This window comes from Mesoplodon densirostris, chromosome 2 (genome assembly GCF_025265405.1).
Source record: "Mesoplodon densirostris isolate mMesDen1 chromosome 2, mMesDen1 primary haplotype, whole genome shotgun sequence".
In the NCBI taxonomy this organism is placed as follows: Eukaryota; Metazoa; Chordata; class Mammalia; order Artiodactyla; family Ziphiidae; genus Mesoplodon; species Mesoplodon densirostris.
Genome location: NC_082662.1, coordinates 32,798,030 through 32,825,796, shown reverse-complemented (window position 1 = coordinate 32,825,796; position 27,767 = coordinate 32,798,030). Strand labels below are relative to the sequence as shown.

The 27,767-nt window shown below is 45.6% G+C and overlaps 1 protein-coding gene across 2 annotated transcripts in view; it reads right to left on the bottom strand.

Annotated features, from left to right (window-relative positions):
• The window catches only part of MACF1 (microtubule actin crosslinking factor 1), a 330,003-nt gene extending 302,596 nt beyond the window's left edge, over nucleotides 1-27,407 (bottom strand). For both annotated transcript variants that reach the window (XM_060089544.1, XM_060089550.1), the window contains exon 1: nucleotides 27,102-27,407. In XM_060089544.1, the coding sequence (XP_059945527.1) occupies nucleotides 27,102-27,195 (94 nt within the window). In that variant the 5' untranslated portion in view covers nucleotides 27,196-27,407. The remainder of the gene's footprint in view (nucleotides 1-27,101) is intronic.
• Between the last annotated feature and the right edge of the window lie 360 nt (nucleotides 27,408-27,767).

The window sequence follows — 27,767 nt, the reverse complement described above, 5'->3', positions numbered from 1 at the left end:
GGACAGAGGGCAGGAAATCTGGACGGCCAGATTCCAGTCCCAGCCTGTGTCACTCGGTCAGGGCTCAGGGGGGCATCCTGCCAGGTTCCATTCCAAGAATGGTGTCACTTCCACCAGGGACCAACAGTTGCTCCCCGGTAGATTCAGGCACCAAAAGGGCTGACCACAGGATGAGGCAAGAGTGGAATCCATGGCATGCCGGCCCCGTGAGGGGCCAAGCTCTTCTGGCCTAAGTGGGAGAAGGGGCTCCACTACCACAGGTCAAGTAGGCACAGCCCAGGAAAGGATTCAAAACAATCCCTCGGGGCCCTGTGTCTCTCCCGGGGGCACAGGGAAGCTTAGGTTCGTGTATATGTATATCCCTCAGAGGAAAGCAGTTCTGCTGAAAACAAAAGTGGCTTCCATCCCACCCCACAACCCAGATGATTTATAGCCAGCAAGTATCTCCCAGTACTCAGAAAATATGCTATCCAACAGGAAATGAAAAAACTCCCATTCTTCCAGAAGGAAGGGGGAGGAATCACATCCCTATAGAGACAGGAAATCAGCCGACCACGATCCCAGCCATGTCAGGGAAATGACAGCCCTCTTCTCAACGCTGGGGCTTAGGAACGCCAAGTTCCTCTCAAGCTTCAGTCACTACCTAGGTAAGAATTTCCAAGCCAGGGCTGTTTTGTTATAGCTATTCACTAGTTTAGATAGTTACTAGTTAAAAGTGGAAAATGAAGGCCCCTCGTGCCCTAATGCCAACCAAAAGCACAACTCCACAAACTTCCCACTTTTTCCTGATGTAGGAAAGAGCCAAAAAGTAATGTTGGCACAAGACTCAGAGAAACCACAAGGGACATTTGCCAACAGGTACAGGTGACCCCAGTATTTAAAGTCTGCATCCACCCAATCTGAGGTTGTGGCTGGGTGTGGGATACAAACCAGGGAAGAGGCTGAGACTTTCTGTTTGCCAACAGCAACCGCCATAATAACAGCTTTATATTTCCACAGTGCTGGTTAGCAGGGTCTCAATGCTTTCTTTCCCATGCACAGTCTAATCCTGATCCCCTCCCTTTGCTGAATCTCTCCATTTAAGAGGTACAGGCACATATCTTTAGTCCTTGCTACAAAGAAGGTCAGTGACTGGAAGCCTTATGGAAGGTCATTAGCTAGTCAGATGGAACTAACACTCAACTTTTTAATTTTATTTTATTTCTTTAATTTATTTGTTTGTTTGGCTGCGCTGGGTCTTGGTTGTGGCATGTGGGATTGTTTTAGTTGCAGCATGCGGGATCTAGTTCCCTGACCAGGGCTCGAACCCCGGCCCCCTGCATTGGGAGGGCAGAGTCTTAACCACTGAACCACCAGGGAAGTCCCCTAAGGCTCAATTTTTAAATGCTTTCTCACATAAAGGAAGACTGCAAAACAACTGTTTCTCAAGAAATTCTTCAGCAACAAAAATTCCCTATGTCCTATTCACAAAAATTCCTTTATTTATCTCTCTCTCCTATCTCCGCTTTCTACTAATGCCTCCCAACTCAATATGCTAGGCATGCATCTGCCGGCACACAATGCATTTAAAGCCTCCCCCCATTATTCAACTCAACATACATTTGTAAACACTTACTTCAAGTTGGGCACTGCGCTAAACTTTGGGGACAAAAAGATGGATGAGATGTTAGCTCTCAAGATGCACAGTCTCATGGGGCACAGAAAGACAAACAAATAACTGTTATTCAGAGGGATCGGTGACATCAAAAAGGAAGAACATACGCTTAGAATGCTTCAGTTCTCAAGCCATAGCATCTAGCGAGAACTGGTGTGCCCAACGAAAGGAACCTTTCTCTCAAGGATCCTCTGAAAATATTTTTACTTTCCTCATTCCCAACTTGACACCTCAAAATGAAGTTGCCCCAAACTCAAATTTGTTGCCAAGGCTATAAATTGGTATGGCATGTAAAAACAAGAACACTACCACAATGGAAGAAAACTCCTGAGTCAGCTCTCAGAGGAAGCTCAGCAGAACCGCACCCAGGAAATGACCTGAACAATGAGATGAGTGTACAAACTTTTCCCCACTGTCCATCCCTCCCATAGCCAGAAAATGGGACACGTAGGAGGATTTATCTGAAGGGAAAGAAAGGAAACCCACATTATTCCTGTGGACCAAAACTCTCCCCACCAAGACAGTCTCAGTAACATCACAACGTTTGATGATTTAAAAGTCATTTAGTGGGCTTCCCTGGTGGCGCAGTGGTTGAGGGTCTGCCTGCCGATGCAGGGGACACGGGTTCGTGCCCCGGTCCGGGAAGATCCCATGTGCCGCAGAGCGGCTGGGCCCATGAGCTATGGCCGCTGAGCCTGCACGTCCGGAGCCTGTGCTCCGCAACGGGAGAGGCCACAGCAGTGAGAGGCCCGCGTACTGCAAAAAAAAAAAAAAGTCATTTAGTATTGTTATTCCCTCCAGATTAGTCCGCAGCTAAATCATCCCACAAAAAGTGGGGAGACATCTAGCCTAAAACAACGTACTTTAAAAAGGTATTTTTAAAACCAAAGGCCCAGACTTCCCTGATGGCAGAGTGGTTAAGAATCCGCCTGCCAATGCAGGGGACACAGGTTCAATCCCTGGTCCGGGAAGATCCCACAGGCCACGGGGCAACTAAGCCCGTGCGCCACAACTACTGAGCCTGTGCTCTAGAGCCCGTGAGCCACAACTACTGAGCTCACATGCCACAACTACTGAAGCTCACGTGCCTAGAGCCCATGCTCCACAGCAAGAGAAGCCACTGCAACAAGAAGCCGTGCACTGCAACGAAGAGTAGCTCCCACTCACCTCAAATAAAGAAAGCCCGCACGCAGCAATAAAGACCCAATGCAGCAAAAAAAAAAAAAAAAAAAAGCCCAATCACTATAAACGTACTAGGGTCTTAGCTATATTTATACTGTTATACTCTATACTCTGTTCAAAGCACTAATTTTCAACTTCTGATAATGGGAAACCACTAATGGAAAAAAAAATCAAGTCCAAGAGTGATCTTTTTCCCTTCGGGGGCAGGTACCAAACCCTCAACACAAGACTTTTTCTAGGTCCACATTACTCACAGAAAAAGAATGAAGAATGAAGTGAGGCCTTTCTATCAACAAAAGAATAGATTCTCCTATTAGGAGACCCCAAGACCCCTAAACCAAGCAATCAAAACATTCTGCCCTTGGGACTTCCCTGGTGGTCCAGTGATTAAGACTCCACGCTCCCAATGCAGGGGGCACGAGTTCGATCCCTGGTCAGGGAACTAAGATACCGCATGCCACACAGCGCGACCCAAAACAAAACAAAACAAAACAAAACCCAAAAACCATTCTGCTCTCTAAGCCACAGAAGAGTTTAAACTATCATACTCTGTTTCCTTTTCTCTACCTTCCTACCATTTGGGGAGGGCAGAGAAGTGGAGGATAGAAAGACAGATTACATTCAAGGCCTGGGCAGTTAACGGCAGAATGTCCACTGCATACCTGGGCCTCAGAGATGCGGCTGATGACTAGTGTGTGTGGTAAGTGGGCATCGGTGAAGGAAGAAAGAAAGATGGGCAAAAGGAAGAAGTAGGGGTAGAAATAAGAGGTTTTATACTACTCCAGTAGCAACCCCTACTAGCAAACTCAAGGAGATTCTGGCAGCCCCTAAGGTCTAGGGCTGGAAAGACAAATGAAAGGAATATCCCCACCCCTTTGCCCACCCTTACTATTCTGCATCTCTTTTGGATTTCCTAATTCTAAACTAAGCCCTCTCTCCAGACTCACCCGAATGAGAAAGCAAGTAGCTGGGTGGTACAGTTTTATGGCAAAGAAAATGAATGGCAATTAATAACTGGTTAGCACCAGAGAAGCTGGTTTACCTAATCAGCCTACTGGTTCCAAGAAGCTTCTCTCTGCCTTACACCATTCTTTTATTTATGTTTTTAATAAAGTCATATCCTCATATCTAATGATATAGCATCCTCCCTTCCATCCCCTTGTCAGCCCTCCTCCTACACTTACTATCTCTTTTCCCCAATGTGGAGTCTGAATCCCATTCATGAAGAGGAAGCATAAGCTCTTGCACAAGTATTTCATCTGCCAACACTCCTCAGTGGCACACACCCCTTGTGATAGGCAGCCAACATGATGTCATCAGTTGAATGCTCCCTCAGGCTTCCGGCTCTGAGCACCAGATCTTTAACAGGGTGTGAAATACTAAGAAAATCCAATCTCACTGACATTTGGCGAATACCTGCTAAATGTAGGGCACTGTGCTAGGCAAAATGACAAATAATCTGTGAGCCCCAGGAGCACAATCTAATTGGGCAAATACACGGAAAGTTAAATAACAAATGATAAAATACAAGTGATAATATACATGGTCAACTGGCCAATGAGTGACAGAAATTAACACTGTGAGTTCAGAAGCAGAATGAGTTATCACAGGTTAGCATGGGTTGCAAAGGATTAATGGGAAAAGGGAGGACTCAAGCTGAGCTCCAAAGACAAGGAGGATTTCATTAGGTGAGGTGAGAAAAGACCTTACAGAAAAGGGGATGGCTCTAGCAGAGGCACAAGTCCTAAATACCAAACGAAGGCCCCAAAGAAAGGCAGATATATGGCAACAAAAATAAATGAGGCAAATATAAACTAAAAGAATGTATCACCCAGCAGGCCACACTACAGAATATTAGTACAGGGAGTTTTTCAGGCAGAAGGAGAATTATCCCAAATGGAAGACTGGACATGCTAGGAGAAAGGAAAAGCAACTTTTTAAAAAGGTAAATATTTGGTAAATCTAAATGAATATTGTCTGCATAAAGCAATAATAATCATAATGGGTTTTTTATTTACTTAATAAACATAAGAAAAATATACTAAAACATTTGCATTAAAAATAAATGCTATGATTAAAAAAATAATATATGCATGCATGGAATATTAAAGCAGAGAGAAGAGAGTGGCTAATTCACTCACTCAGAAGAACTCAAAAAGTTATCATTAAGATTAAGAACATAACAGGGCTTCCCTGGTGGCACAGTGGTTGAGAGTCCGCCTGCCGATGCAGGGGGACACGGGTTCGTGCCCCGGTCCGGGAAGATCCCACACGCCGCGGAGGAGCTGGGCCCGTGAGCCATGGCCGCTGAGCCTGCACGTCCGGAGCCTGTGCTCCGCAACGAGAGAGGCCACAGCGGTGAGAGGCCTGCGTACCGCAAAAAAAAAAAAAAAAAAAAAAAGAACATAACATTTGGACTGAGTAAGGGAGGAAAAATTTTTCAAGAGAACAGATTTAGGAGGACTCTGCAGACAGAGGCAGTAATATGAGCAAGACAAATGAACTAGAAACAACTTGGAGTATGAGTAAACTGCATGCAGAGGGGTATGAATACAGCAAAGGATTACAGGGGTATAAGGCAAGAAATGCAGTGAGTAGCCAGGGTGTGGAGAGACCGTGTCTTCTACTAAGAAATTTTGGCCATATGCTATACTGGCATACAATCTACAGCCTATCTCTCCTACATAGCCCTTCCCAATAAAAGGCTGCTTTTTACAGGGTATGTAGGTGAATGCCACCCTGACTAAATAAATAAATAAATAAATAAATAATATAGATATAAATAAAATAGAGGTCAGGCTTTGAGATAAGAGGAGACATGACCAACATGAAAGAGTAAAGGAGGGTGAGGGGCAGTTTCAAAGTAAGCCTGGCAATAAAAAAGAATGAAATAATGCCACTGCAGCAACATGGATAGACCTAGAGATTATCATACTAAGTGAAGTAAGTCAGAAAGAAAAAGACACATATCATATGATATCACTTATATGTGGAATCAAAAATATGATACAGGGACTTCCCTGACGGTCCAGTGGTTAAGACTCTGTGCTTCCAATGCAAGGGGCACAAGTTCGATCCCTGATCGGGGAAATGAGATCCCACATGCCACACGGCCCAGCCAAAAAATTTTTGAAAAAAGAAAAAAAATATATATATGATACAGATGAACTTATTTACAAACAGAAACAGACTCACAGACATAGAAAATAAACTTATGGTTACCAAAGGGGAAAGGGGGTAGGGGAAGAATAAATTAGGAGTTTAGGATTAGCAGATACAAGCTACTACATATAAAATAAGTAAACAACAAGGTCCTACTGTATAGCACGTGGAACTATATTCAATATCTTTACAACAAAGTATATTCAAAAATAATATGAGGGACTTCCCTGGTGGCGCGGTGGTTGGGAATCTGCCTGCCAGTGCAGGGGACACGGGTTTGAGCCCTGGTCCGGGTGGATCCCACCTGCCGTGGAGCAACTAGGCCTGTGCACCACAACTACTGAGCCTGCACTCTGGAGCCCGTGAGCCACGGCTGCTGAACCCGCGTGCCACAACTACTGAAGCCCATGCACCTAGAGCCCAAGCTCTGCAACAAGAGAAGCCACTGCAATGAGAAGCCCACACACCGCAACGAACAGTAGCCCCCGCTCGCCGCAACTAGAGAAAGCCCGCTCACAGCAACTAAGACCCAACAATGAAGAGCCAAAGTAGTCATTAATTAATTAATTAATTAATTTTTAAAAGAATATATATGTATACATATATAACTGAATCACTTTGTTGTACACCTGAAACTAACACAACATTGTAAATCAACTATCCTTCAATTAAAAAAAAAAAAAAAAAGTAAGCCTGGCAACGAAAAAGCTGAAAGAATACAAACTAAACTCCAGTTACCCTAACCAGTGGCACTAGATGGAGAAAGACTAGAAAAGAGAACTTTTACCTTTTTCTCTGTACTGCTCAAATTTACAATAAGCACGTGTAATTCTATAGTAATAAGAGAGTTAGATAAGCATAGAAAGACTGTGTTTTTTCCTCTTCAGTTCTAGAGCAGTATTTTTTGTTTTAAAGTAACTCACAATGTCCCACACCTGACTAGGGCCCCTTGGCAAGACTTAAACCACTAGGTAAGAAGTGCCAACTAAAGTCACACGCCCTTCCCCACTCACAAACAATAAGAGCTTCCAAGACTGCACGTAAAGGTCACTCCCCTGACCCTTCAGTCGGCATGTTTCCAGAACTAGGAGTGTTTAGAGAAAAGAAGGAGACTCAGGACAGACAATTCTATTCAAGGAGATGTATAATATGGTGGTTAATAGCCGGAGTTCTGTAGTCCCACAGAATTAGATCTGAATTCCTACTCTACCGTTTACTAGATGTGACCTTGGGCAAGTTATTTCACTGGCATGAGTCTCACTTTTCTCCTCTGTAAAATGATGATGATAATAATAATATCTACTTCATGACACTGTTATGAGAATTAAATGGGCTAGTGCATATAAAGTGCTTAACACAGTCCCGGGCACACAGTAAAAACTCAACTAATGGGAGCTATTATTATTATTAATCCATTCGGCTCATAAAAGGAAGACATCTCCGACCAACGCTATGGACCAGATCCATTTACGCTCTCTTTCGTAAAGAATGCCAAAACCAAGGTGCAGAATTAGCAGGACGAGGTGTGAACCTGGGTTCTCCCTGGGTCCCTACCAAAAGAATCTTAGTAATAAGTGCTAAGAGACAGGCAAAAGTTAATTTCATACATGTTCTTCTCTCCAGGTTAGAAGTAGCTAAACTAAACTATCTGTTACAGGTTGAATTATATCCCCCAAAAGATGCTGAAGTCCTACCTCGGAGCACCTGTGAACACGATTTTATTTGGAAATAGGCTCTTTACAAATGATCAAGTTAAAATGAGGTCACTAGGGTGGACTCTAACCCAATATAAGACTGGTATTCTTATAAAAAGGGGAAATTTGGACACAAAGACAGACACATACAAGTGATGTGAAAGCACACAGAGAAAGGTCATTTACAAGCCAACGAACGCCTGAGGCTAGCAGAAGCTGGGCAAAAGGCCTGGAACAGATCCTTCCTCACAGCCCTCAACCCTGCTGACACCTTGACTTCAGACATCTAGCTTCCAGAACTGTAAGACAATAAATTTTTGTTGTTTAAGCCACCCAGTTTGTGGTACTTTATTATGGCAGCCCCAGTTAAGTAATAATACACCATGGTTTTTTTTTAATTGGCATTTATCCTATTATAAACTGTATTTTTTAAAGGAATTTTAATTTAAAATCAAAAGGTGGGTTATTTAAAAATGACAGGATAGGGCTTCCCTGGTGGCGCAGTGGTTGAGAGTCCGCCTGCCGATGCAGGGGATACGGGTTCGTGCCCCGGTCTGGGAAGATCCCACATGCCGCGGAGAGGCTGGGCCCGTGAGCCATGGCCGCTGGGCCTGTGCGTCCGGAGCCTGTGCTCCGCAATGGGAGAGGCCACAACAGTGAGAGGTCCGCGTACAGCAAAAAAAAAAAAAATGACAGGATAGGCTTCCCTGGTGGTGCAGTGGTTGAGAGTCCGCCTGCCGATGCAGGGGACACGGGTTCGTGCCCCGGTCTGGGAAGATCCCACATGCCGCGGAGCGGCTGGGCCTGTGAGCCTTGGCCGCTGAGCCTGCGCGTCCGGAGCCTGTGCTCCACAGCGGGAGAGGCCCCAACAGTGAGAGGCCTGCGTACCGCAAAAAAAAAAAAAAAAAAAAAAAAAAGACAGGACCTGGGGACTTCCCTGGTGGTCCAGCAGTTAAGACTCCACACTCCCTGGAGGAATCAGGCTCCCTGACTTCAGACTATACTACAAAGCTACAGTAATCAAGACAGTATGGTACTGGCACAAAAACAGAAAGATAGATCAGTGCAACAGGATAGAAAGCCCAGAGATAAACCCACACACCTATGTCAGCTAATCTATGACAAAGGAGGCAAGGATATACACTGGAGAAAAGACAGCCTCTTCATAAGTGGTGCTGGGAAAACTGGACAGCTACATGTAAAAGAATGAAATTAGAATACTCCCTAAGACCATACACAAAAATAAACTCTAGGGGGGCTTCCCTGGTGGCGCAGTGGTTGAGAGTCCGCCTGCCGATGCAGGGGACACGGGTTCGTGCCCCGATCCCGGAAGATCCCACATGCCGCGGAGCGGCTGGGCCCGCGAGCCATGGCCGCGGAGCCTGTGTGTCCGGAGCCTGTGCTCCGCAACGGGAGAGGCCACAGCAGTGAGAGGCCCGCGTACAGCAAAAAAAATAAATAAATAAATAAAATAAACTCTAGGGCCTCCCTGGTGGCGCAGTGGTTGAGAGTCCGCCTGCCGAAGCAGGGGATACGGGTTCGTGCCCCGGTCCGGGAGGATCCCATATGCCACGGAGCGGCTGGGCCCGTGAGCCATGGCCGCTGAGCCTGCGCGTCCGGAGCCTGTGCTCCGCAACGGGAGAGGCTACAACAGTGAGAGGCCCGCGTACCGCAAAAATAAAAAAATTAAAAAAAATAAACTCTAAATGGATTAAAGACCTAAATGTAAGACCAGACACTATAAAAGTCTTAGAGAAAAACATAGGAAGAACACTCTTTGACATAAATCACAGCAAGATCCTTTTTGACCCACCTCCTAGAGAAATGGAAATAAAAACAAAAATAAACAAATGGGACCTAATGAAACTTAAAAGCTTTTGCACAGCAAAGGAAACCATAAACAAGACGAAAAGACAACCCTCAGAATGGGAGAAAATATTTGCTAACAAAGCAACTGACAAAGGATTAATCTCCAAAATAATACAAGCAGCTCATGCAGCTCCATATAAAAAAAGCAAACAACCCAATCCAAAAATGGGCCGAAGACCTAGATAGACATTTCTCCAAAGAAGGTATACAGATTGCCAACAAACACATGAAAGGGTGCTCAACATCACTAATCATTAGAAAAATGCAAATCAAAACTACAGTGAGGTATCACCTCATACCAGTCAGAATGGCCATCATCAAAAATTCTATAACCAGGGCTTCCCTGGTGGCGCAGTGGTTGAGAGTCCGCCTGCCGATGCAGGGGACTCGGGTTCGTGCCCCAGTCCGGGAAGATCCCACATGCCGCTAAGCGGCTGGGCCCGTGAGCCATGGCTGCTGAGCCTGCGCGTCCGGAGCCTGTGCTCCACAACGGGAGAGGCTACAACAGTGAGAGGCCCGCGTACCGCAAAAAAAAAAAAAAAAAAAAAAAAAAAAAAATCTACAACCAACAAATGCTGCAGAGGGTGTGGAGAAAAGGGAACCCTCTTGCACTGTTGCTGGGAATGTAAACTGATAGAGCCACTATGGAGAACAGTATGGAGTTTCCTTAAAAAACTAAAATTAGAACTACCATATGACCCAGCAATCCCACTACTGGGCATATACCCTAGGAAAAACATAATTCAAAAAGAGACATGTACCACAATGCTCATTGCTGCACTATTTACAATAGCCAGGACATGGAAGCAACCTAAGTGTCCATCGACAGATGAATGCATAAAGATGTGACACATATATACAATGGAATATTACTCAGCCATAAAAAGAAACGAAACTGAACTATTTGTAGTGAGGTGGATGGACCTAGGGTCTGTCATACACAGTGAAGTAAGTCAGAAAGAGAAAAACAAATACCATATGCTAACACATATATATGGAATCTAAAAAAAAAAAAAAAAAACGTTCTCATGAACCTAGGGGCAGGACAGGAATAAAGACACAGACGTAGAGAATGGACTTGAGGACACAGGGTGGGAGAAGGGTAAGCTGGGATGAAGTGAGAGAGTGGCATGGACATATATACACTACCAAATGTAAAATGGATGGCTGGTGGGAAGCAGCTGCATAGCAGAGGGAGATCAGCTCAGTGCTTTGTGATCACCTAGGTGGGTGGTTAGGGAGGGTGGGAGGGAGACACAAGAGGGAGGGGATATGAGGATATATGTATACACATAGCGGATACACCTTGTTATACAGTGGAAACTAGCACAACACTGTAAAGCTATTATACTTCAATAAAGATGTTTAAAAAAAAAAAAAAAGACTCCACGCTCCCAATGCAGGGGGCCCGGGTTCAATCCCAGGCCAGGGAACTGATTCCGCATGCCTCAACTAAGGGTATGCATGCCAAAACTAAAAGATCCTGCAAGCCGCAACGAAGATCCCGCGTGCCGCAATGAAGATCCCGCGTGCCGCAACTAAGACCCGGTGCAGCCAAATAAATAAATAAATATTTTTTTTAAAAATTAAATGATAAAATAAATGACAGGACCTGACTATAGGTATACTTACATTTTTCTTTGCTAATTCTCATCTACCAACAATGAAAATACCCTTGTGGGAAAAAGACACTAGGACCAAGACAGATTCTTACTCCTTTTGAATCTGGTATATCTGCTTCCCTAACCACTGCTGGATAAAAAGAAAGAAGGTAAGAGAACTCTTGTACATTGAGTATCTACTGTGTGCCTCACATGTTAGGTGCTAATACACATTGTCTTATTCAAACTTCACAACATCCCTGCAAGGTATGAACTATCCTCCCCATTACTAGTGAGGAAATCAATGCTTAGAAAGGTTAAGTTGCCCAACATCACACAGCCAGAGAGTGGCTGAGCCAAGATTCAAAACCCTTGTTTTTAACTAAACCAATCTGCTTGAATAAGTACTTTTGAACCAATTCCCTAGATATGATTTTCTACCAGACTTTTGATTTCAATCACTACGTTTTGAGTGAATCAATGAAGAGACCTTATAAATCCCATCTAGTTCTCCCATTTTTACAGTAAGGCGATGGGGCCAAAGAAGTAGATTGACTTGACCAGAGTCACAACTAAGTTAGTGTCAGAATTAGGTATCCAACCCAAGTCTCCTGATTTCCATTCCGTCACATAAGTTTGAGGACAACAGCAGTACATGAAAATTGAGAGCATGGATGCTAGAATCTGACTACCTCAGTTCAAATCTTGGCTCTGCAATTTTCCAACTGCATGATCTTGGGCAAGTCACTTAACCTCTCTGTTCTGTTTCCTCATCTAAAAACGGAGACAGTAATACCTATCTCACATGGTTACTCTTAGGACTGAATGAATATATACATAAAGTACTTAAAATAGTGCCTGGCACATTAATAAGCATTATGTTTGTTAACTACTTCTGCTACAACTATTATTAAATAAAGCTAAGTAAAACACCGAAGAGTATATACACACTGACTATAGTTTTATAAAACTGCAGACAAATGCACTCATTGAGAGATAAAGAGAGAGAGGAAAAAGAGAAGGAGGCTCTTTGTTCCCGTAAATTTGCCTTAATTATTAGTAATAACATTTATTATTTACTCTGTACCAGGCCCAGTACTTGGTATGTTACAGCCATTACTAAATTTCATTAAATTTAAGACACCATCAATTGCAGAAAGAACCAATATTTCATTTACTCTCCCCAACAGCACTATGAAGTAGAGAGTTCCCCTATTCTGCAGATAAGAAACTGAGACACTGAGAGGTTAAAGAATTCATCCAAGGTCACACAGCTATTCAATGGCCAAACTGGGTTTCAATCCCAGATTTGTCAGACTCCAAAACCCCTTACACTGAACCACTTTTTACCAACTCGGTGCTGCTCAAACTTTAATGTGCGTGGAATCACCTGGGAATCTTGCTAAAATAAAAACTGATTTAGCAGGTCTGGGGTGGAGCCTAAAACTGTGCAGTCCTAACAAGCTCCCAGGTGCTACAGATGCTGCTGGTCCTGGATCACCACCAAGTGTCTGACTATTCTGCTTCCATCACAACAACTCCTCCTCCTCCCCCTCCTGGGTCTCCACCCTCATCTCAGCAATCAGCTAATGGAAAGGATTTTAACTCCCCAAAGACAGAGGAACCTCCTAATTAAGCCTTTGTTTCTCGGCCACCTTCACTATTCCTTCCTCTCCCCTCCTGGGCCCCTCAGCTCAGTCTCCACTCTCCTTTCTAAGGCAGGCTACACAAAGCTACCGAGAGAAGCTAATAGGGAGTTCAAAATGAACGGCTGCCGTACCTAAGGAGACCTCTAACGAAAAAAATGTTAACCTAATGGGTGGATGATCTGGGGTGACAAGGTGCCACCTCGAAGTCCACATGACTACTGTGACTCTGAACAGTGAGCAAAAGTTTCTGGAGTAAGCTGGAAACTAAGGATTATTTACTCCCATAATTTCTCCAAAGATAATGGGTGTGACCTCTCCCCACCCCCACTCTCAGCTCAGGTCTCTGAGCAACACAGGTAATTACGGTCTGCCTACTTCCTACAGAAACAGCTAGTTTCAGTCGGGCTCAGTCCTCTCCTGCTCTACCTGTCCTACATTTTAGGCACTGTCTTTGTGCTCTTAAGTGTTTACTAGCTCTACCAAACATAGACAGAAGTGCTGCACTGCACGAGCCTTTCTACAGTGGTCCTGGATGCCTGGGTTAGAAAACAACTGTGAAATTCAGTTATACGTGATATAACTGAACGGAGGGATACAGCATTACCCAGAGCACAGGACTGTTGTTGGACTCAAGAGCCCTGCAGACTCCTCTTTATTACCATGACCCCACTGTTCCATGGGGTTGTCTTAAGGTAAACAATACTGCAACTCTGTCTGAGCAGTTCAAATCAGACCATTTTCAAGAGTAGTCTGACTTGAAAATCTTAAAGCAACTTAGACTACAAAATCAAAATTTATATTGCCCCTTAAGGTAAGAGGGCCAGTGGAGTTCAGCAGGCCTGGGTGCAAAACCCAGTGCAGTCACTTACCAGCTGTGTGATCCTCAGGGAACTTATTTAGGTTCCTTAAGCTTTGGTTTCCTCATCTGTAATATCTATCAAAGTCATTGGACTGTCATAGGATGCTATTTGTGATGATTAAATGAGATAAACCACCTGGCATTTAGTAAGGCCCACCCCTGCTCACAGGGATATACAGTTAAGCTGATAATGCACATCAGTATCAAATCACACAAAGGAACTGTGATTAAGCATGGTTTCATAAAAAAACACCACTCACCTGGTGAGATCTGGCTGTGTGTAGCACCAACTGGTACATGACCCTGAGCAAGTTACTGCACCCTTCCATGCCTCATTTCATTTCCTTCCAAGGAACAGGAGTGACCTGAACTGATCATTTCCAGTTCACTCATTCAGCAAATATTTACTGAGCACCTGCTATATACCAGGCACTCTTCTGGGTGCTAGGAATACAAAAGTTAATAAACAAAAGAATGCAGGAGCTTCAGCTCTGCTCTCAGACAAATATGTAAACAAAGGGAAACAGCTAATAACAGCAACAAATATTTCCTGCCTTATTAGCTCCCTTAAAACTGCCCCCACACTATCTTCTCTTATTAACATACTACCAAATGTAATTAGTTTTGCACTTTTGGAAGTTTTTTTCAGGTAGGAGTTTGGAAGAAAGAGTGATGTTGGAGCACTTCAGAGCAATCACAGCAGTCCCAGTAAGAGATAAGGCCCTGAACTCATCTATTAGCAGTGGGGCTGGAGGAGATGACAGGTAGAGAGAGTTGTAGGAGATGGAATCCACGGGACTTGCTGAAAGACTGCCCACCCCCCCACCCCCCCGGCAGGATGCAGGAGAGGGAGGAGGCTTGCATGAAGCCCAGGTTCCTGGCTTGGACAATTGGATGGGTGAGGAAGGCATTCACTGAGCTGGGGGACCCAGGAAGAGAAGCAGGTCTGGGAGTAGGGAGGAGGACAATGATGCCCATTTGGGACGTATCAACTCTGAGATGTCTGTGGGACAATCGTATGGAAGAAGCCATTGAGACGAGTGCTGGAAGCTGCCGGAAAAACAAAGAAATATGACCACCACCACCATTTGCAAAGTGGTTCCGATTGTGAAGTGCATCATATGCATCTCATTTGACACAATCTACACCCTGAACAAGATCACAATTAGGTTGGAAAGTTCAGACAAATATACACAAAAAGTTAAGTAACAAAAAAAAAACAAGAAATGCTACAAGGCAATTTTGGTTTGTGATGAATTGCAAGAAAAATACTTGTTATACTTAAACACAATAATCAAATCCCCGGGACTTCCCTGGTGGCACAGTGGTTAAGAATCCGCCTGCCAATGCAGGGGACACAGGTTCGATCCCTGGTCCAGGAAGGTCCCACATCCCGCGGAGCAACTAATCCCGTGCGCCAAAACTACTGAACCTACACTCTAGAGCCCGCAAGCCACAACTACTGAAGTTCGCGCGCCTAGAGCCCGTGCTCTGCAACAAAGAGAAGCCACCGCAGTGAGAAGCCTGCAACCACAACGAAGAGGAGCCCCGGCTCGCTGCTACTAGAGAAAGCCTGCATGCGGCAACGAAGACCCAACGCAGCCAAAAAAAAAAAAAAAAATCCATCCCCACTCCGCTTTCTAATCTCTGGAGCTTTTATTTATTCAACTTTCCATATCATCACAAGCCTATTTGTTGAAGGTATTATACATCTTTACAAGTCAGAAAATGAGATGTAATCAACAGAAGGATGTAGAGGAGGAAAGGATGCAGGGGTTTTGTCTCTGCTTTTAGACAAAGGCAAAGGGAAGCAGCTAATGACAGCCACAAAGATTATCCGCTGCCTCTGTTAGCCCCCTTAGTAGTGTCCCCCACACCGATCGTCTCTTATTAACATACCAACTGTGCCACAGCTAGGTCAGCTCCTGTCTCTCATCCCTTCTCAATGGCATATTCATGCTAGGGCCTCCACCGCCTCACCCCTTCCCTGGAGCCGCCCAAAGGCTGAGGAGGCCTGAGCGATGGGAATCTAACGCTCCCTCTAGCTCTTGTCTTCCACAGGGAAGGTGGAGGGAAATTCCAGCCCTTCACAGCCGCCCATTCTTCTTAATAAAGGCAGTACTACATGAACAGTGTTATTATACTAATTAAAAATAATAACGATAAAAACAATGAATCAGTCTTCTGGGAGAGGTGAGGATCTCAAAGCACCCCACCTGAACTAGTCTGGTTCCTGTTCTCCGTTTGGGAAACTAACCAAACAGAGGCTGGGATGGGTCCTACATTCTAACCCCCAGAGATGCCCCAGACCAGGCCAGACCAGCTTCTTTCCAACCCAACACTAACCCCATGGCTCATTTCTGGTGTTTGTGTGCACACCAGCGTTTGCAGTAGGTCTGGGATGAATTTCCTCACGTTACAATTGTACAGAGGACCCAGGTCTTCCGGGTGTTCTCCTGCCTACCACTCCAGCCACAGGTCACAGAGAGTGAGGGCCCCATTAGGATCCTGACCCAGCTGTATGGAGAGGGTACAGGGCAATAAGGTCCTGCATGACTAGAAAGGACATTGAGAGGAACTGCCTGGCACCAAAGGGTCATGGATGGGAGCTCCCTGTCACTCTGGCTGGAACAGAAGATAAGCTTGACTCTGTCGAACCCCTTTCCCTCTGCACGGGGTCACTTTTTAGGAAACCTTCTACCGGGAAGATGATAGCTGCATGAGGAGCAGCCATCTATTATTTGTTCAACTGCTTATACATTCTTTATTGTCTCTTGTCATTTGTATCGTCTATTGTATACTTTAACTCCCAGGGGCAGACAGAGGGTTTATGAGCTCTACTTATTCAGTGTTAGATACTGTACTACATTCAAAGAGGCTCTTAACAGAGGCATTTTTGCTGATGGTGATGACAAGGATAGTAGAGGGCATCCATACATGCAAAGCAGCCTGCCCTGGAGTAGACCGTCCGCTGCACTTTGTGAAACCAGAGGCAAGGGACAAACAAGCATACACACACAACTCTCGCAGGACTTAAGAGAGAAATTGTACCGGATCAGCCAAACTAGGAACAGAAATGAGATCAAGCATTCTCCAAATTAGTGGAGACACACCTTCCACTCCCAGGGGTGACTCACATCAAGTTTACCCAACAGAGTCCAAATTTACAAAACAAAGAGCAGAAAACAAGTCACAATGTGGAGAACATACCAGTTAACAGCTAAAGCAGGTAGAGTGGGTCAAAGGAATAAGACCTAAGTCAATTCTGAAGGTAACCTAACACACTAGGAAATATCCTCTACAGTAGACTAAAGGTGAAGAACCCAAGCAAGTAGAGGACAAAGGAAAGGGTAACTAATACACTTTGTAGATATAAAGGTCAGATAAACTCTGAAGGACACTATCATGATTTGAAAAGTAGTGATTATATTGAACCTGCTAAGGTTAAGGCAGGGAAGGTTCTCAGTCATGCGAACAAATCCATCCCATTCGCTGTCCGCCTGCCAAAATAAACAAAAAGGAGGCTGCATCCTCCACAACAGCCACTCTGTCTAGTCTTGCAAAGAACCTGATCTTCACAAGTCCGGTCCAAATAGAATAGGGAATACTAATCCTGCAGTCTTCATGGAAAGCACAAACATTCCTAAACTCAACTGTCCTGGGGAGAGTAAGTGAAGCTAGCCCCTGAGGTGTACGCCGATGCTAAGCCACTCTCCACATCAGACAGTGAGATGAGGATTAAAGACCACAGGTGACAAAAGCCTCTCTCTATGTCAAGAGTCAAGATGCCCCTGACCACAAAAGTCAGATTAAGTCAACAAATAGAGAAAAATCAATTTCTGACATGCAATTTAGTAAACGATGTAAAAGAATACAAAAGTTACATATATGGTTCCTGCCCTGAAAGAGCTTATGATTTTGCTGGGGGCACAAACTACAAGTCAGCCAGAGAATACAATCTATAACAAAGCAGATGTTACTGGGTTTTTTTTAGAAAGACCCCCTTATTCTGTAAGGACCCCTTATTCTTCCATCAAACCTACACTGGAAAACTTGGATCCTGGATCAATCCACCTGTCTGCTTTCTCAGTATCTACACTCAGGTTGTTGAGTGCTTCGGGGGCTAGAGGGAAAGAACGAACGAATGCACCCTTGCACTCGCGCACACACACAGCCCTTACTCTCAGCAGATAACTTCACCCCCTACTTTTAGAGAGAACAGGAGCCATCAGGGGAAATTCCCTCGCCTCTAATCAACCAACTTGACCACCTGCATTCTTGCCTTCCTCCCTCTTACCTTTCTCACCAGACACATTCCTCTTTTGACTCCAGATCCCATGCTCTCATCGATTATTCTCTCCCTCCCTTGAATTTTATTCTTTCCTCTGCGGACTCTTCCCAAACAGCACTTAAACACGCTTGAAGTCTCTTCTGCGTTACAATTAACAAACAAAACGCCCTCTACCTTGCATCCCCCTCTACATAGTCATGCCTTCCTCCTCTCTGTTCCATCAGTCTAGGTTTCAAAACACAGTTCTCATTCACTCCCCAGCCCACTGGACTGCACTTCCCACATTGCCACTGAAAATGCTCCAGGATAGGTGACCTTTCTATCAGAGCCTGCAGCCCTTACCTCGCTTGACCTCTATATAATCTGACAATGTATGGTACACCTTGCTTCTAGAACTCACTTCTCTCCTCTTCCTCCTACATCTCTGGCCACTCCCTTTTGGTGGACAGTTTCCTTCACAAGATCCCCTTCCTCTGTTCCCCAAACCACCCTCTCTTTGGAGTTCCCCAGAGTTTTTCTGTCTTAAACCTCTTCTCACTGTACACACACTTGCTCAGCAATCTCCTGGTCCGTCCACTCCTGTGGCTCTGATTCCAGAAGCCGACAGCTGCCCCATCTATAGCTCTCCTGAGCTCCACATTGTATACAACCACCTACTGCAGGGCACCTCTGCCAGCATCCCACAGAAACCTCAACCTCAACGCAACCAAAGCTGAACTCAGTACCATCCCCGGCACCAGCACTGCCACCACGTCACTGCAAATAACCTTCCTCTCCTTATACTCCCAATTTTAGTTAATGACACCACCCACCCACACAGAAACCTGCAAGTCATCCTAGGTTCTTCCCTCTCCCCTCATATGCCACATTCAATTATAGGCATCAAAATACATGGGGGCTTCCCTGGTGGCACAGTGGTTAAGAATCCCCCTGCCAATGCAGGGGACACGGGTTCGAGCCCTTGTCTGGGAAGATCCCACATGCCGCGGAGCAACTAAGCCCGTGCGCCACAGCTACTGAGCCTGTGCTCTAGAGCCCGCGACCCACAACTACTGAAGCCCACACGCGTAGAGCCCGTGTTCTGCAACGAGAAGCCGCCTCAGTGAGAAGCCTGCGCACCGTAACGAAGAGTAGCCCCCGCTCGCAGCAACTAGAGGAAGAGTAGCCCCCGCTCGCAGCAACTAGAGAAAGCCCGCGCGCAGCAACAAAGACCCAACGCAGCCAAAATAAATAAATAAATAAATATATGGATTTTACCCCTTAACGTTTCTCGATTTGTCCACTTTACATTACTAGGTCCACAACCTTAGTTTACACTCTAATCACTCCTAAATTACGGTAACAGCCTCCTAACTAGTCTGTCACTAGACTTGCCCCTCTCCAAGCCTCCTTCACGACTCTGCCAGAGCAGGGATATTTCTAAAATGTAAACCCAACCCTAGTCTTCCTTGCCTAAGATCCTTCAATGGCTCCCAAAAGCCTGTAGGATGAAGTCTAAACTCTGCAGTATGATATACACAGCCAGTCAACATTCTAGCTCTGCCTACTTCTCCTACCTCATCTTACTTCTCCTTCCCTCACATCCTGCACTCCAACCTTACTAAGATTCCATATTTCCTCTCCTAAGGCTCTCTCAGCCCTACTTCTGTTCATGCTGCCCAGAATGCCCCTTACCTGAGCTTTTTGCCCAGAGTTCTGAATTCTTTAGGTGACAGCTCAGTCATTTCCTCTTGGATGCCTTCCCTGGCCCTTTCCCACCCTGGCTGTCATGGGCATTCCTCTTCACTACCATGGCACCAGACTCATTCGTTCGATAGCACTCCCTACAATGGACAGTAATTGTCAGTTTACCAATATGTTTTCCCTGTTAAACTGTAAGGTCATAGAGATGCAAGGACAATATCTTTGTTCCTTCAGCACCTTGCCTATTGCCTGGTTCAGAGTAGACACATTCAATAAATGATTACTAATTAAATGAATGAATGGATCCTCCAAACAAGCCCCCTGACACCCTGGGGGATTAGCACTTCAAGATATAATGGAAGATTTCAGAAGGGATTTAAGAGGATTTCTTATGCAATTCTCGGCAGGTATTCCTGGAAGCATACAATGAAGGCTGTCCAGAGAATGGGTAGAATAGGTATTCTGAGGTACTCAGCATTGTTAGTTTAAATGAGAAGTAAAGACCCAGAATCACAACCTCAAGTCATAGGTTCAAAGGCAAAGCCCTATCTAACAAGTTCAGAATGGAGTAAAATGTTTAAAAGAAGATTTTTATACAAGAAATAAGAGTTTGTTTTGGAATAGCCCTCGCATGAAGGGTAGTTCATTCTTTTTTTTTAAGGCAAAATCTTCTAGAAAAGAGTTAGCAATGTTAGTATAGTATCTGAACTTAAGTCCCTGTACCTGCCCAAAATGTCTCTCAAATATGCCCCTCCCTCTTTAAATATCCCTTAATCTAACCTCCTGACTCAATTACAACAGTGACCTCCTAGAGAGTCAGTCTCCGCTCTCATCCATCATTTACACAGCCACTACGTTAATCCTGTCCATTGCATAAAACTCAGGCTCCCCATATGAACATTCACAGGACCTTCTTTCCCTCCACCCCTAATCTTAATATTTTTTCAATGCTCCTAAGTGCCTCCCACCTCCCCACTAACACACTCCCCAACACAGTATCTGCTTATAGCTACTGGCAGAATACAGTGTGCGCAGTGAGCTTATTCACTGTTAGTGACCAACTGAAAAACACAGCCAAAAAAAAAAAAAATCCCTTCCTATATATCTCAATCCAACATGCTCCTGCGGGTTGAAACCATCTGAACTCCAAAAGACACTTCAAGCAAGCTTGTTCTTTTCATCAACACAAAGGAACTGTGTTTACATTTCTGAGGAAAAATGATGAGAGAAATTTGCTATGGTAAGAGGGAAGCCAGCAGTACAGCTGGCAAAGCCCTTGCCCAAAAGAAAGATGCTGACTGACCAATTAATTAACTTGTCCTAGGCAACAACCCAAATCATTCCTGATAACAGGCATACATCCCTGATGACTGACACATGGTCATGCAGAAGAAAGCAGTTTTGAACAGAGAAAGAAAAATAAGTGTTTGGGCCCAGTGAAAGCAGACTCACAATGTAACACAAATTTATGGAGCCAAAAGCAAGCTAAGGGTATCAGATCCCAGGCTGGCTAAAAAGGGCCTATCCTTGAGAGCTGCATTCTCTCCAGCTAAAGCACATCTATCTGTTAATTGGCCTGCCTCTCCACACTCCCCCCCACCCCCCGCCACACACACACGGAAGGCATATTATCTAAAGTTCTATACATTGTCCTGTATTTTTTACCATTTTCTACATTAAACACATACTACTTTTACAATATGAAAATAAAATTGTTTTAAAATATGACTTGAAAGTGCTATGCCTGCCCTTTCTCTTGAGAGAAATTCCCTGCCAATCGACCACATGCAAAAGAAGTATAAAAAGTCCCTACAATGTAAGAGTATAAAACCTCATTAGGGAAACAATTCTAACAGACATCAGGCAATGCAAGAATAACACAAAACAGTATATAGTTAAAGGACTAATTATGAGGTAGACATTCTAAGAGATCAGGGAAGGGAGAGATGAATGTTTGATAGAGGAATGGAAGAAAGCTGCATGGAGGACACAGGGCTCGTGCTTAGCTTTAATTAAGAAGAAAGAGATAAGACTTGAAGAATCAGAGAGAAAGGGAGAGGGCATTCCAGGAAGAGAGAACAGAAAGACACAGAGGCAGGTATGAGGACCCAGGGGGAAGGATTACTGAGACCTGCCCAAATGAAGCAGAGAACCAATCACAGTGGATATAGTTAGGTATGCAGGACAAGTCAAATTATGGAAGGCCCCAAAAGCTGGAGACAAAGAATCAGAAATTCAGTGTAATTTATTCCAGGAACTGAGGAGTTCTGGAAGGAAAAATAATATTTTATTAGAAGTAGCAAAAAAAGTTGGAATAAACATTCTTAGATACTGCAAACCAAGCCAATGGGCCTGAAAGGGCTCCTACTGGCCAGGAAATTAGTAAATGCTCCTGACAGAAGCAAGAGAACAGAGGCTTAAACTCCAATCAAAACCATGAAGAGCAGAAGCAGGAGCTTTAGCACACCACACAACCTAGCTGCAACGTGGCTCAACATATAATTACCAGAAGCTGAAAGGGCGAACCTTACTTAGTAAAAGGAGGGCCTGAGTGTTTTCAGGATCATTGAGAAAACACTACCAACTCATTGTGCAACCCATAATTGTTCACTTGTGACTTTGATCCTGTTCCCAGATGTGCACTCTGAAGTATTCTCTCTACTGTGATCTCTAAAACCTGAAATTGGCACTGAAAAGTACCAGGATAATAAGGCCTCAGCTGATGCATTTCCCTGGCGTGCATGATGTCACCTGCCAAGCAAGCAAGCAAGCAGTAGCTCTCATAAGCACTGTTAGCACACGCACACATTTTATGATTTCAACAGCATGAACGTGGCCAAAGCTTGTGATTTCCCAGCAGACAGACTTGACTCACTTTCTGAATTAACAGTGTTCATGTCCAAAAGTAGCAATTAGTCTATTGTTCTGTCTAGAAGCTATCCACTCCAGTTCATGGGCTGTGTTCTAAAAAGGAACTTAAAAACTGAGTGTACATTTAACCAAGAGGTTGCTTCAGAGTATCGCTTAAACAATACCAAATCCTAAACCTGTACTTTCCAACCACTGTGTTAACAAAACTTTATCACTTTGCACTACACTGCTTTTGTATAAAAATTTCAAAGTGATTTACATACCATGAAACCTCTCCCATAATAAAAGAAATCCTTCACAGTTCAGAGATCCGGTAAGCCACATAAGGTGTGTGACTGTAGTTCAGAGGCTAAAAACTGATAACAATAATGATACTTATATACAATGATACTAACAACTAAAGCATTGTCACAATCAACCAAGTCACTGCTCTGATTTTTTAATTTCCTTCTATAATAGGAAATTATAATAGGAAACCTTCATCTAGAAGCCTGGATCCTCTGGCTCTTGGACAATAATTTAAGTCTCTGCCTAAATTTGCCCAGGTGTATATATAACACTTTCCTTACAGGATATTATGGAGATCAAATAAGATAATGAATATGAAGCTGCTCTGTAAAATACAAGGTACTATATACATGATGGTTTTTCTAAACATTAATGGCCTAATATGTGCCAAGAGCTCATTTATATTCTCATGAATCCCAAGGAGTTAGTATTATCATCCCCATTTTAACAGATGAGAAACACAAAGATCAGAGGTTAAGCAACTTTTCCAAGGTCACACAGCAGAAGGTAAGAGGCAAAATTAGGACTGAAGAAATTCAAAGCCTTGTCTCTTTCTACTATATCATGCTGCCTTGCTGGTTCTACATATTAAATAGTAGGTAGACCCTTCACTCCTAACTCTCTGTGCAGTAAGTTTTTTAAGTTCTTTTCTATGATATGATAAATAAAAATCAGTCCTAATTAGCTTCGTATAACCCATGGCACCTAGTGAGAACTCTGAAGTTTTTAAGTACCAGATAGTCCATGTTACCAACGTTGAAATGTGAATGTTCTCTTTTATTCCTAGTCCAGCCTGGCATGTAAAGGCTTTTCAGTCTTTAGGGCTTTGTGAAAACAGAAAGTATAATTCCTCCTGAACCAACTTACATATTACCCTTGCTGCTTAACCAACCACCTCGAATCCAGATTGTGTTTGTTTTTAAACCTCCTCCCTAAAACCTAAAACTCTGTCCATATGTGGCCTAGAATAGAGTTTGACTCTACACCAAGAAAAGAATCAGATCCAGGTCCTCCTACCTCTTCGACTACTGTTCTTTCTTAGTTTCCGTTGGTGTTCACAGGGACCTCAGTCTACAGAGAAGAGAACTTTGTGAGATGGGCCCATATCATCATCTGGATGAAACATTCCTCTTTTGTTTTCATGTTTACCAAGCAACCATCTGATTACAAGCTTCATAAGCACTTTGGTATAAGGAAAAGGGTGCTCCAGATAGCAATGTAAATATTTCCAATCACTGAATAGGTATGTCCTCTATTATGAAGTAATAAAATTGGCATACAAATGGCTGCTTTTTTTTTTTTAACTTTCAATGACTGACTCCCCCAGTGCCCACGGAATAAAGCCACAAAAGAATCTTTACAAGCTGGACTCTGAGTTCTTTACAGTATCATCTGCTCCCACAAAACTCTAGCCCTTCAGTCGCATCCAACTACTCCTGTTCCTCAAACCGTTCATCCCTTCATGCCTTTGCACGTGTTATTTATTCCCTCTGCCTTCTCCCCTCCCTACCGCCCTCCATCAGTCTAAATCCCATTCATCCCTAAAGGCTCTCTCAAGTGTCACCACTTTTGTCAAATCTCCCAGTGGACCCCAAGTAGGATAGTCATCCCTCCTCTTGCTTCTATAGTACTGTATCCACACCTCTGTTCTAGCATTTATCATGTTTTGCATATATCTTTCCCGTGCTAGACTGAATAACCAAGGGCAGGATCCAGATCTCATTCATAATTCTGGCATCTCCAGTGGCTAACGCTGTGTTATCTCTAACAGATATATAATAATTGTTCGTTGGAGGACTGGAAGAATGAAGAACCTACCCTGACTCTGTCGGGGTGCTGCCCACTCTGAAATGTTAGGATCCAGAGTTATTACCTAATACCTCCTGTTTGCTGGCCAGTCAGGCTCTGAAAGAGGCTTTGGGATATTTAGGAAATGAAACAGAGTGTTTACGTCCATGCTAAATCATCTTAATCCTGCCAAAACCATGCTCATGACCAACATACAGGGAAATGGTTGCCAAGCACAATTCTGGAAAACCAGTGCTTGACAACCATCCTTAATACAGCTGCAATACACACTGTTCTACTCCCTTCACAATGCAAATGCATCACTTCCCTTCTCATCTTTGCCCCTTCCAGGGCAGTTTATGCAGCTGAAAACTTTAGCTCTCCTTCAGAATACGAAAATCCTATTACATTTGTAGAATGAGGTGACTACAAATTAACAGCAGCAGAAGGAGAGATCCAAGTAATTTAGTGGCCAAACAGTGAGTGTCTAGGACCCCATCATCATCAATATCTCTTTCCCCAAGTCTCTCCAAATCTAATTCCTGGCTTTAACCTCACAAACTACCTCCCCTGCTCACTCTATTGATTCCAGCTTAGGCAAACAGTTCTCCAATAAGGGAGTAAGGGGATTTCTAAGTCTGGAAAATGCAGGAATTCCACACAGCAAAGTAACAAAGGCCAGGGTGCTAATCCACCCTGACTTCCCAGTGAGAATGGTGCAGTGGGGGGAAGAGAAATTCTTCTACACCTATCATAAAGCGGACTGCACAACAGTCGCACACAGCTCAAGTTAATTTACTCTGGCCAACCATTTTTGACTCATTCTTCCCCTCAAGAGAGAGATCTGTGTCTGGGAAGGACCGAATTCCTATACACCTGATCAAAGTCCTTCAGAGGAAGGCCAAACTGAGAGAGACAGCTAACAGGACTGGACACAGGAGCCTCTCCTGGAATACGCTCTACTTCCCCCTGCTTTCCTAGTTTCATACGGCAGCGATTCAACTTCCTTTCAGCTGGAGGCCACCAGCAATATGATTCACTGAAGTACTGGGATTTCTTCACCTATTTTTGTTTTAATTCTGCTGGTTTTTAAAGCTGTAACAGCCGAGACAGGCTCAGAGGGTCCTCCCTCTGAAGAATGCAGAGTTGCTCAAAAGCCTGCAAAGGAAACTGAATGAAACCATCCACTTAGCAGTATTTTTGTTCAATGAAGTTCAGCAGCACAATCTAACCTCTTTGTGCTCTGAAATGAACCACATTTCTTAAAAGAAAGACCACAGGGGGGTGACAGAAAACTTGCTGCAGGCAGGAAAACCTGGACAGCTTACAGGAGCTAATGCAGAAGGGAACAAGTAGAACTCCCAAGCAGGTCCATTTCAGCATTTTACCTCTCTCTCTCTCTCCCTCCCTCCCTCCCTCTCTCTCTGCTGCATTCCCAAGCAGAACTCTAATGGCACGAGGAAAAAAAAAAAAAAAAAAAAAGCGTTTCACAGCTTCTTTATTAGTTTCCCTTCACTGAGTAGCTGCCGTAAGCAAGTATGCTGGACTCGGTCAGAAGGGCTGAAGTTTCCTCTCCTTCAGATGAAAAGAAACTAAAGGCCCAGTCACAAGGGCTCCAGCTGAATAAAATAGGAGAAAGTGCTGCCTATGTAGTTTCTGGGAAAATCTCCATGTCTGTGGAAAGCACAACTGCCACACAAAGCAAAATCCCAGAACTGGATGTTAAAGATCAAAGCAGGGGCCTCCTAAGGCCACGCATCCCTGGCTTCCACTAAGGGGCACCTACAGCAGTTAGGGAAAGGCCGTCCACCGAGACTCTGGGCCTGTCAAAACTTTCTCTGCAGATACCCGGGCTTTGGATAAGGCATTAACTTGCAGAAATGCTTAGCAAACGGGCTTCCAGGGGCGGAAATCCGAGCTCCAAGACAAATCTTTGGCGCAGGGGAGCATAGACCCCTGCCTCGATCAGGCTGGAAGCCCAGGGGGCTGGGGGTGGGAGGAGGCCTCGCCACCAAAACTGCACATTCACCGACCCCGGCCGACGCTCGACCGCTGCCCCCCCAACCCCCAAGTCACCAAGGTGGTTCACAACCTCGGCTGCCACGCGACTGAGCGGAGGCCGAGGGAGACAAAAGGGGACGAGGGACCCTCGGAGGGCACGCGGAGGTCCGAGCCTCTCCAGGAACGGGTGGCTTCTCCCGCCCCAGCTCCTCCTCCTCCTCTCCTCCCCCTCCCCGCACTCCCCGCCGCGTTAGGTCTCCGAAACAGCGCCCGGCCTCGCCTCCTTCCAGCGGGGGCCAGATAACAGGGCACAGAATGTAACTAGTGCTGTGAAGGCGCCGTCCCAGGTGGGAGAGGGGAGGCTCATCTCAACTCTGGAAACGAGCCGGTCCCGGCCCCCGGCGGCTCCGGCCCGGCCCCAGCGCCGGTGGGTGCCACCCCGCCCGCCGCCCCACCTGCCGCGGGCCCCGGCTCCGGCCAGTCCCCGGGCCGCCCGCCCGCCGCCGCACCTTTGTAGCGCTCCAGCACATCCTCGTACGCCTGCACGAACTCCTTCTCCTGGCTGCGGTTGGCCGGCTGCTGACCCGGCACGTAGCCAGCCATGGCCGCCCGCGCCGCGCTCTCCCGGGGCCCCGGCGGGCGCCGCTTGCAGGTCCGCGCGCTGAGGCGACGGCCCCAGCCTCGGCCCTTTGTGCGGCCCGGGGACGGCGGCGGCGGCGCCCTGGCTCTCGGTCCTCCGCTCCGCGCCTGCCCTGCCGGCCTGCCGCTCGCTCTCCGCTCCTCAGCCCGCTCGCGCTCCGCCGCCGGTCCCGCTGGCGTTTCCGCCTCCCCACCCCTCGGCTCCGCTCCTCCCTCAGCCCACCCCGCCGCCGGCGGCGGCGGCAGCGGCTCCTCCCGTCAGGAGCGCCAGGCCCGGCCCGCTCCCCGCCCCTCTTCCCGCCGCCTCCGCGGCCCGGCGCGTCCTCGGCCCCGGGGCGGCCCACCCAGGTGCCCCCCGCCACCACACACACACCGGGGGCTGTGGACCTCCGCGCGGCCGGGCAGGGGAGGGGGCCGGGAGGCCGCCCCCCGCGGGGGCGTTCCGCCGGAGCCCCGCTGGGTGGGAGGCCCCTGGCGCGTCGGGATGAAAGGCCTGGCCGGCCGCAGGGGCCGCGAGAGGCCGGAGCCCCCTCTGC